The 12,101-nt window shown below is 39.6% G+C and overlaps 1 protein-coding gene across 5 annotated transcripts in view; it reads right to left on the bottom strand.

The window, feature by feature from the left end:
* nav3 (neuron navigator 3) overlaps positions 1 to 12,101 on the bottom strand; it is a 252,304-nt gene that overhangs the window by 154,923 nt on the left and 85,280 nt on the right. For 3 of the 5 annotated variants that reach the window (XM_066724738.1, XM_066724739.1, XM_066724740.1), the window contains exon 1: positions 10,509 to 11,113. The exons of the other annotated variants lie outside the window; for them this stretch is intronic. In XM_066724738.1, coding sequence (XP_066580835.1) covers positions 10,509 to 10,754 — 246 coding nt within the window. In that variant the 5' untranslated portion in view covers positions 10,755 to 11,113. Of the gene's footprint in view, positions 1 to 10,508; positions 11,114 to 12,101 lie in introns of those variants that run through there. 5 annotated transcript variants of the gene reach the window in all.

The raw sequence follows: 12,101 nt of genomic DNA, 5'->3' as shown, positions 1-12,101 counted from the left end.
GGCGAGTACCTCACACAACTACAGGGCAATTTAGAGTAGCCAGTTGACCTAAGCAGCCTGTTTCTGGGATGTGGGAGGAATATCAAGAGCACCTGGAAAAAACCCACGCAGACACAGGGAGAACATGCAAACTCCACACAGACAGACACGCAAGGGTGGAACTGAATCTGGGTCCCAGGAGTGTGAGACATATTGAATCACTTTCAAGCTGTGTGCATTCATGAAAATGGGGAATGTCATAACTTGCAGATGCTGAAGAAACACCTGCAGAAGCATCTATCCCATTACAGTTTGATGCTTCTGCAACAGGTTTAAGAAATACTCAGCAGCCTCAAGGACACAGCCCTGCTGAACTGGATGGAGGCAGACATCTTGAAAATGAGAGTGGAGGGCTTTTCAGTTTTAAAACAAGATGAGAACATTTAAATAAAGATATAAAAAACATGCATATAATTTATGTTAAATTGGAATTATACAGAACTTGTAGTGTTTATTTTTAATCTACTATTTGCTCTTCAGACTACTGAATACTAAGTTTGGAAGGTAAAACCTTTTTTAAATGATTTCCAGTCAAGAATGACTTAAAAACACTTTAACTTGCATTCTTACACAGTGACAAATGCCTTCTATTTATGTCACAGTATTGCTAGGATGACTGGGCCAGAAACCATACACCCCCTAAATAGTTCCCTGCATCCCCATTACTCAGGAGGACAACCCTGAAAAAGGATTCTTGGCATTTTGGACCTTCAAATCCCTAAACTAATTCGGCCACTTCCTTTATTTTAAGTGTGGGATTTTTCAATGTGTTTCTTAACTGAACAGATGTCAAAATTCAATAGGGACAGCTGACTGCTTCCTCAAAATCCAAGCGTGGGAGATGAGAGGTTCAAAAGTGGCAACTCTGAACTAATTTAGAGGTGTGCATTAGTTTCACAATTCAGTTTTTGTTTTTCTGCTGAGATCAAAGTAATATTCCACTATGTTAAACAAAACAAGAACAAGTCAGTAAGCTGATATTTGGTACAACATGAAGCATTTTTGTCCAGTATTTGTGTATTTTATTGTACTAACAATAACTTTGGGTCTATCTTCCTATTCATTTCATTAGACGCTGAAGTAAGCAAATCATGGGCGATTTTGAAGATGTTATATATTTAAGTTACACAAACAATGATGTCGTGATGTTCTTTAGTAAATAGTACGGTTATCAGATATTAGTTTGTAGGTATTAGTAAGTCTCTCAGTTTGGTAATAGAGAAAACAAAGTAGTAATAAGCAATTAATAATATAAATAATATAAACTCAACTAGACTTCTGTTCTCTTGCCACAGATAAAGCAATCATGCATGTTCCCATTTAAACACAGAAATGTATGAAGTTAAAGATGCATCCCTGAAATCTGTCGTTCTGAAAAGAAAATTGAATGGTTTCAATGGAATATCAGAGAAAGGCTGAAAAACCTATATCAGTGCATAAGCAGGCTGCAGGAAAAGCCAAAAAGCAAGTCCTGCAGAGAAACATGTAAGCTATCTGAAAAATTGCTCAAAAGACATGCTGGACAACGAGTCTTGTGATGAGGTTCAGAGTCTTCTGTGCGCCCCCTGCAGTAAAGTGCTGTTTATGCAGTAAACCCTAAAAGAGGCCCAGCACTTTCAATTTTGACCACTCAGCACAAGGCATCCTAACACCTAGCTTCCTCCTGCAGCCTTAGGCAACCTCAGGAAAAACCACATGCATTTAACACAGGATTACTATGACTGTGATCTAAAGAAATCAGTTACTATCATATAACACCCTGCTTCAGGCAGGCACTTTTGTCTGTGAATTTAAACTTTTGAAAAAAGAAAACAAAAGATATGGCCTTTACACTTTATATCAGCTTTTCTGTATCTATGCCAAAGCTCTTCACATTCCCTGTAACTCTTCCTTTTCTTAAATAATGGTCTTTCGAGAAGGGAAATTAATTTCAGGAAGAGCTTATCCTCGAACAAGGAAAAGGAAGGTATTTTACAACCCCCTTATGTATATTTGGAGTAGAATTCCTGCTTCTGTACGATTCCCAATAAATATAAGCTAAAGGCAAGTTTAGATCAAAGCCAACCAACACAGGCCCAACTGATCAAATTCACCCACTTGAAACAATATGTTTTAAATTCTCAAACCCTCTTCCCTTTGTAGCTTAATTAAAACAGTTTGACTTCAGATTACTGAAATATTAAGTTCCTTAACTTCCAGAGCTCTTGCGCTCAGTGCCAGCAAGCCCCCTTCCCTCTAGCGCTCCCTTCACAACCATATGCGGCCCTATTAAGGTTAAAACCTGAATTAGGTATCTGCAGCTGCTTCCCATATTCTGACCGTTAAATTCTCTGATCCACATCTTCTTTGAATGAAGAGCTGTTTAATGTGCCAAGTAACACACGTATGCCAGCACCATACTCAGAATTTCATTTTTCACCCTTTTTCTTTTTTTCTGTATCAGTGGGTTTCAAGTCAAAGGGCTGTGTCCTACAGAGAGGTGCAATCCAGATCTTTTGAACGCAAACCGTCTCCTCCTCTGGCCTACAGCCAGCAAGTGCAGCAAACATTTTAAAGGTGTCTGCAAGCACCATAAATCAAAAGCTATGACTATAAAGAAAAAAAAGAATAACTCCTCAGACCTTTTATCTTTGCTTTGAAAAGTTGGAGATCATATACAAAACCAAAGCAGGATAAACAGGTTTTTTAAACGATTCACAGAAATGAAGCACAGTTCACACTCACAAGGCAGTAACAGGCTATATAAACTAGTGTATAGGGACCCTGTAATATTAATTTAATTTCTTATTTTTTATTTTTAAAGATGGACCTGATTCCTTAAGTTTATTAATATATAATGGAAGTATAAAGAAAGCAGAATATATGTACTGTAGCTTGGCTGAATAAAAGAGGAGGAAACAAATAATTTGTGATATAAGACATATTGTATCCAGACACTGAAGTCTTGTCGGCATGAAGAGCTAGAACAAAGGGAGACATAACGGTAACTGCCCACAATGCTCAGTAATGACACACAACTCTGAGTGAGAAGGCAGTTCATTCAACTTATTACTCTTTGACAAATTATATATAGTCTATGGGGGAACTTCTGAGTTGAACTAATCATGAGCTGAGACCAACAAACTAATTCAGCATGTTATCTCTGTGAGGAGGGAATTACCCTGCTGTCCCATCTGTCATCATCCTTGTAAGTGTTTTAGATTGTTTGCTTAAATATAAAAATCTACTTAAAGGTCTAATTGCTCTCTCTCACTCTGAAATAAAAGCGGTTTTCATTACCCTAATTTCTGAATATACGCATCCAACATTTTTGTGACTAATGTCAACAATTACTTTCCATTCCATTCACATTTTGGTACACACTCAAGAATACACTGAACATGGTACCCTACATTCCAGTATACAGTATCCCTGTATTTTGTAATATTAATATTTTGGTTTTTCCAAAGATTTCATAGAAACTTTAAGCCTGAAATGGACGCTAATGCTGAAACATAGCGTAATGAAAAACGCATTATTTCAGAGCGAGCAATTAGACCTTGCACACAAATTGCATGCAGATATAATCATTATAAATTGTAATTAAAAAGGTCATTTGACTTGGTGTTTTTTAGAGTGTTTGTGTTCAGTGGTACACAGTTACTGCATTTTATTGAGATCAAGTACTGAACCAATTAAGAAACGCTGGGGCCCCAGGAGAGTGTCAAGGGCCGTAATGCAGGTTTAATTACAGTGTTAACCTGTTTAACTGGGAAAGTGATTGTGTCAAGTGTTAACATTAAAATGATCTCCCGAGTTCCAGACCAAATGTTTCTTCAGCAGGAATTATGGCAAATGAGCAAGACAGCTGAGCTATATAGGACCTTTGAAATAAAAGATTCAAAGGGAAAAGAAACGGGACACTTCAGTTCCCATTAATTACTCAACTCCTGTAGTTACCATAACCTCGTGCCCTGTCGAATGAAACATACCCTCCTGTGTAATGTAGCCCTGTCTAATAGCTCTCATTTATCTAACGAGGGTCTGTATCTAAACAGCATGTCAGCCAGCATCAGGTGCCTCCACAAGCAATGCCTCGCTGAACTCTACCTCCTCTGAACATCAACACCCTTACACTGTGTTCAGTAATGTTAACACTTGACACAAACAGGTTAACATTGTAATTAGACTACACCTGTGTGGGAAACAACCCCCAGCTCCCCTCATTCAGTTTATCGCCTTCTTCACTGTTTACTCAACATGGTTGTACTAGTATGTTTAAATAAAATCCCACAAACACAATTTGAAGTTTTCCTCCAGTCTGACTGAATGTTACCATTGCAGAATCTTGTTTCAGCATCTCTTAAAAAGGAAAGGCAGCTCTTAAGATGTGAGCAGTACAAAGAGTCTGGATTACATTGACTAAACTCTTCTTACTACTGCTGCTTCCCATATATTTTTTTGTCATTACAGGCCTGCAGATAAGTGAAAATAAAAGCACCTGTTCAGTTCACACCGCTACTGAAAAGGTACAGTGGGAAACATGATCCAAGCCACAGCACAATAGTTCATAAGGGGAGAGTCAGCTGAACACTCTACAGATAATAAGTGACATCATGTAGTTTAGCCCCCATACACTTTGCGGAGGGGCTCTGGTGTTATTTATTATAGAAAGTGTTGAAACGGAGAGGCCCGTTTGCATGGGCGGCAGTCAGGATTTATTACAAGCAAATACTGGAGAAAGGGGTTAAATAGTAACTCTTTCAAAGTGTTTTTGTTTGACCCCTGTCTTTACATTGTGTTTTATTCTGCCTACGTTCAAGATGCAAAATAGAAATGATTTACTCACCAGCTCAATGGCCAGGAAATCCCATCATTGTGTTACTGGTGAGCAAAATCTACATGCACTCTACTGTGAAACGTCTTACTCACCGCCCCATACCGAGGATCAGTCTGACTCACACAGCACTTTTTACCGCTCTGGTCAATTTTACAGCACTCAGTGGGATGTCAGCTATCTGTTCCAAGCCATTCTGATTACTAATTAGCTCTATATTGTGGTTATACAGATGTGCCCAGGAAAAATCAAATCCTGAAGCATAACAGGAAGAGCACGGGGCCAAATACGACGAAGCTGTAGCAGTGCGCTCTAATCAAGACAGTAACAGACCCAGGTGTTAGACTTCCATACAAGTTTAATAAACAGATCTTCAAAGGACGAGAAGCCTGTGATTAGTGGTGCACTGGACCAGGACTGGCTGCAGTGGAGCACATGCATTAATCCTCTGCATGTGTCCTTATAATCTAATAAGAACATGAGAGAGTCCTGTTTTGACTTTCCTTTTTTATTGTGATGATATCAAGCAAGAACTCAGTAGCAGCAGGTGTTTTGTTCTGTTTGTTGTTCTTCATTTTTAAAGATCAATTAATCCCTTTACCGCTGATCTTACAGAAAACCCCTTAGGAATAGGATATTACAGATGCACTGCCATGTATTATTCTCCAGAATTATAGAAAGGTGGCATTACAATCTAAAGGAGATCCTGAAAAATGTTTATAATCAATCAAATCTCTCTCTTTCACCATCTCTGAGAATCACAATACTGAAGAAAAATCACATACCAATGACGGTCCATTAGTAATGTGAACATAGAGATGTCATGCAGAGATTAAACAAAGTTAACTGAGTGTGGACTGATTCTTGCTTTTACTAAAGTTAAGAAATAACCAGAATGGTAATGGTCTGGAAACACAGTAAGAATAATTAATCATCATTGGAAGGAAGAGATACTTCACTGCAACCCGAGGGTCAAAGAAAGAAGACATCTAGGAACATAGGAAACTGTAGATGACGTAGCAGTAGTAATGGAGACTGCAAGAAATGACATTATGTTTCCCACAATATGGAAAGCTTCCTGAAGAACAGCATGGAACATCTTATAGAGATGCACATACTGATGCAGTATATGTTGTGTTTTCTTTTTCATTTTTTAACAGATGAATTTGTTTGAAATATGGTGCACCACGGTCACGTTCTTCATTCCCATTGTTTGAACTAAGTATGAACAGGAAATGTCATAAATTGTTTAACACTATACCCTTTTGTCATGCTATTATTTGTCTTCTTCTTTTACTGCAATTTCTGTCTGGCTATGCAGCGCCACCAGCTATATTTAACTGGCTCCCCCATACTGTAAACAAGATCATTTCTGTTTTCCCTCCTGAAGTGTACAGCGGCGTGCCTCCGAAATGAGCCTGCCATGCTCATCCAAGGAAGGAAGAAAGAGAAGAAGCACAAGTCAGGAAATTGACCAGGGAAAATTACATCCCGGAGTTTTGCTTTAAGCGATCACAGTAATGCATTACGAGCTTTTGTATCAGGACCGATATTCCTATCTTCCTTTCTGTCAGTTCTCATAATAAGGACTGTTGTTTAACTGAACATGAGTCAATGCATTTTCGTGTCTGTAGCAATTATGCTTAAAAATTGCCCTTAATATGCCCTGGCAGGCAACCGAGTAATATTTTAACGTGGATGACATCATTGTGTTCTTTACATTTATTGTCATTTTGTTTTGAGTATCAGAAGGCACTCCAGTGTTGTCAAACGGAAAGAAAGCTATCTTGACAAGAGCCTTTTCAGTAGGAGGTGTTACAATTACCTGAGGCACCACAATCACAGGCAATGCCCCCCCTACAGCCTGATGCAAGAGTCTTTAATTATCTCCCCCATTATGGAGTATTCTCTACATCATGCCATTAGTCATTAGTGAGGAGAAATCTGCTGTGTACCCATACAAACCCCTCTGAACCCATCCCCATCCAATTGCCCATCCGCTTACCCCTAGCAGACACCATATTGCTAAAATGGACTGCTTTGTACTTCAGATAAGAAAGCTTTTAACTGGGCCACCCATGGCTCCTTCATTATTCACCCATTTAAGTTATGGGAAGAGCTGGCAAATTCTAGAGCTTTCTTTCTGTTCCAGCGTTGCTCTATCTGGCGTCTGATGTCCTCTGTATAATTACAGTTCAGACTGTTGACAGCACTGGCTTGGTACCATTCTCCAGACATAATCCACTAACACTAATATGAACCGCTCCAGTTTCTGTGGAAATTCGATTGCAAGATGTACCGTATTACTCACACAAGCGTCAGTTGGTCTTATGTGTAACCTCAATCTGACAGCGCTCAAAACCCCATCAGAGTAATGAAAGAAGAGTGAAATGTATTGTATTATCAATAAACTCACTCGAGATGGAAGTGTAACATAAACTCTCAATCTGACATAATTTCACTCATGTGAAAAGTACAATAAATGGCCTATCCCACTCCAGTATGAAAAGAAGTGACTGTAGGGATTATAATATGACATGAATTTAATACCCCTCTTTTTAGTTATTTGTTTATATGCTATATTAAAGACAACTGCCAAGGATAAAGAAATGGTTAGAGAATTGTGCTTTGTGGTGCAACTTCAGTACTGCATAATTAAATGCAGAGACAGATGGTGTGTAATACAGTTAATCTGTTACTGGTGCTGGGGAGAAAGCCTTATCTCTTGGCTACAGAGAATTTGTCATAACACAGGATACCGGTGTGCTAAATCGGGCAAATAGCACCACAAGAGGCATCCTGCTGCAGAAAAGGAAGATTTCTGCAATCTCCACACATCACTGAACCTCCGTCTTCAAAGACAACAGCTGCCTGTAAACATTAGACCAGTTGGCTTTGATTTAAAATACAAGAACAGTTTTCATACATTTAACTTTTTTCCCGCTGCTTCCTCTCTTGGAAGTTGAGGTTCACCTGGCCATACAAGGCGAGAGAGAGAACTTCACATCAATTAGTGTGTTCTGCCCCAACTACCCAGCCGGATTTAACTGGTTGACTTTGTGTGTAAAAGGGTACAGTCAGCTCCTGAGTTATTCATCCCTGAAAGCACAGCTCAGCCTTGGCAAACTCTTCCTGGGCTCACCGGGCACCTCTTCAAAGGGGAATTCTGCAGTTTGGTGAGTCGGATCACCTCAATGACCATGATGTTTTTTCCTGTGGGTCCCTAATGAATACCAGATCCTCTACAGGACCCAATCTCAGACACTGTTTGGTTTACACTGTATGCAGCATGTGGATTTAGCAAGGTGTGCTACTATTGAGCAACCTTTAATATTTTTTCAATGGTAACAACTCTGGGGAAGTTCAGGAATGAAAGAGTACAGTAGAAACCAGTCTCTATTCTATTTAAATTCACAAATCCTTCCAATGATGTGAAATGACTTAAGTGTGCCTTTGAGCAATGTACACTCTGACTGAGACAAGGCTCCATTATAGGAGTATGCAGCACTTCATTAAAGCACAAATCAAGCACAGCGTGTATTTGAGTTTTGTATTAGCATACTTATTTAGGCTGCCTTTAAGTCAACTAACATCTGGAAGGGTCTCATCTCTATCAGAGGCAACCTTTCCTTTGACAGCCTGGAATAAGATTAAGATCCCACTGAAAAGTGCAGGTGCTACACAGAACTACTGGGAACAGACATCCCACATACAATAAACCACAGTGCACCAGCTACAGTACTGACTATATTCACATAAGGCTACCTACACACATATGGAAAACTTGTTTCTTCACCCAAATGCTGTAAGTACTTTCTCTCAACATTTTCCATAAACACCCGGAGATGATAAATCAAGAGGTCCAGTCACAATGGGGAGAAACAGCCCTGATAAACGCCATGTAAAGGTCACAGCGACGAATCACATTTGCCTCCTCAGCTACTGTAAACTCGAGCTGACTGCCTTGTACATTATCCAAAAAACATTTGTTTTTACAGACAATTCTTTGGTGCCGTTTCCAATGCGGTGAACTGTAGATGTTAACTTCAACTTGTATCACTTTCTATGACAGTAGTAGTAACCGAGAAAAAGCCAGCATCTTATCTTCAGTATCCAGGTAGATTAAATACCTCACGGCACAAAGTTACATGACAAGAGCTGTATAAAATGTCAAACAAAAACCCACAGTGTGATTAGTAAAGCTCCCCTGTATTGTTCTATGACACAACAATGGAGCATATTCAATGTCTGCCTCTCTGAACAATCTGCTGTGTACATGTAGTTATAGGTTATAAAAATCATTTAATTTCACTTTTGTTGTCCAATGAATCATACTTCCTGAGGCAGCTCATTTTAGGTGAACTTTTAGCCTCACATTCAAATAACATCAATCTTTCAATGAAAGCGATAACAATTCCCAGTTAATGTAAGTGAAACCAGCATTACCAATGGTAGTTAAGTGGTTAAGGTAAGAGGCAGGAATGAGGTGGTTAATAATGAAACAGGTTTCCATTTCCCCTCTTCTTGGGCCGAGCAGCACAAACCGCCCCTTAGCCGGCACCTCTGTGGATATGGTACACAAATCCAAAAGTGGCTTACTGAGGCTGGGGCTTTGAAGTTGGACACATTTCCATGAGGTAAAAAATAAGCAGTTGTGGTCGATTAGTTAGTGCTCGGAAGGTCATGAACTCTCCTTGAATCAAAAGGTAAAGGAGACAACCACTGGGGCTGAATCATAAACAGGAAAGTCTGTTTATTTTATCAGGAAAAATGCAGGACACCACAACTGACGATTTCGCCCCCCTCATTTTACACCTCCACCCTCCGTTCTGTGGCTTCCCCTGTTCCAGTTAAACGTCACACAACATTATTAAAGAATCCAAATACTTGGCATCAGCTGTTTTATATGGTAAAGCACTTAGTAAAACGGTATGCACCCGTCATTTGTCAGCCACTCCTGGTATGAATGTTTAATACACGAGAGCGAGTGTTAGGGTTTAAGAATGGGCTTAAGGAAATCAGTAGCAATTCATCTGAAATGATATCCCTAACTTAGCAATTGGGGTAAAACCGTGGGTGGTGGGTTTGAAATGCAGCCAGGTAGGTTTCAAAAGGCTTCTCACATAAATACGTTTCAGGAAAGCATGCTTATTATGTATTGCTCCTCACATGCACACTCCAGCTCATTTCACAGATAGAAATCTTAATAGCCTCAGCAAAATACTATACACCACACACACACAAACACTGCCTACAAAACGTAAATGGAGGAGTGTATATTTAGAAAAGAGTGACAATTATTATTTTAAAAATACAATACAACATTATTTGTCTCACAATGATGATCATAATGATTATCATTACTGTTTTCTAATTAAATGCCAACAATAGTATCTACTGTATTCAAATAATGTATTCATAATTTAAACCATTACTAGAAAAAGAAAAAGGAAAGCAGATAGAGCTAGCTGTAATACTTTTGGAAAGTTGACAGTTTGAACTTGGCTCAAAATAGATGTGGTGAATCAAATAATACTTTTGATCAAACTAAATCTAATCAAACTCAACAGCCTTTGAAGTTCAGTAGGTATGCACATGTGGACACAGGATCAAAGCCCAGCACCTGGGGTAGTAGTGTGCTCTTCTCACTGACCTTACTGTCTTCAGTCTCCTTGCTTTTCCCCTGAGGAGCCTTCTTCTCCTGAAAATCGCAGGTTGATTTTAATGACAGCTGACAAGAGAGCATTGAGTTGTCTGTCCCTCTCAGCTCCACAGTCCTTGGCATATACGACTGTGACACAGCAGTCCTGCCAAGATTGGGGATTGGGACAGCAGTGTGAACCGGCTTTGAGCCCACCGCTGGCTGTCTCAGTTTAGAAGCAACTCCAACAACCGGCATGCTCACAGCAGAAAAGAAAAACAAAGAAAAGAGGGGTGAAAAAAGACTGCGCGCTCGAAGAACAGAATCGCTCCCACACAAGAGATGAAACAAGAGCTCAATGTCTCCTGACGTCTGGCAAAAAAACGCGCTTCAGAAAGAATTCCTAGCAGGGAAAACGGCAGCAGTCATTCTGAAGTCTCGAGTGAGTGAGACTCCTAGAAGCTGCGAGTCTCTCCCCCTCCACACTGTATTGCACACAGCTCTGACAGAGTTTCACTACTACAGCACTAAACACTCCTCTGGGGCGTGAACTTCTCTTGAAGGTAACTGCCACTGAGCTGTCTGTGATTAGAGGATTCATAAGTGCACGTTTTTTCTGTTTTCTTTTTCTTTTTTTCCCCAAATAGCATTCCAAAGCAGTGTATAGCCCGCGTCAGTAGAAAAACAAGCCTACACTCCAACTGTCAAAACACCGCTCTGAGCCCACAACACTGAAAACTGAAAATAGACACCTCTTCCTGACCACAGCAATAGTAGCCTCCTCTTTACAAAAAAAAGAAAAAAAAAAGTTCTTTTTTGGTAAAAAGGGGACGTAAGCTGAGGCCAAAGCAAACAGCTGTTGGAAAAGCTTTTCAGCCCGGAAACAATCCCTGCGCTGAAGCTGTTTGTCTGATTCTTGCCTATTTTTCATTGCTGACAGCCCCAGGATGAGAAATAATGTGCCTTTTTCCCTCCACCCAGCCCATGAAAATCGGTTTAAAGTCAAGCAGAGAGCAAGGAACTGTCAGTGTTTTGAGTCATGCTCTGTGTAACGTCTGAATTTGCCGTAACAGGATGCAGGAAAATTTCAATAACAACACACACATTCCTGCCAGGAGATTACTGCCTACTGCTGACACTCATCTCTTTAATAATCTTTATAATTATTCTTAATTATTATTTTTTGTATGTTGCTTCCTACCATTTTCCCAGCCAAAGAATGTTATTGCCATCATTTTTCGGAAGAACTAAACACAACCCAACTTGGTCATTAATCCCAAGCCTGGGTAATTTTCTAACATGCAAAAATCATTTCATGCTCTATATTACAAGGGAGAAAAACAACAACTCTTTCATGTACTTAAAGGGATAAAATATGCCACACAATAATTTTGTTTCTAGCCTGGTGTGAAACATAAAAGCGAGTGAAAGTTTTATATGGAAAGTGTACATCTGGTTTAAGTTAGACAGTGAAATGTGTGAGAGAAGACAGGGCTGCTAAGCCACACTAAACCGGAACATTTTAACATTGTATTATCCAGTAATGTTGGAGCTCTACAGGGGCTGGTTTCACACTGTGATCAGAACCAATCGCGGACAACTTTA

Source organism: Amia ocellicauda, chromosome 15, assembly GCF_036373705.1.
Source record: "Amia ocellicauda isolate fAmiCal2 chromosome 15, fAmiCal2.hap1, whole genome shotgun sequence".
NCBI classification, from domain to species: Eukaryota; Metazoa; Chordata; class Actinopteri; order Amiiformes; family Amiidae; genus Amia; species Amia ocellicauda.
This window is presented reverse-complemented; position numbering and strand designations above follow the sequence as displayed.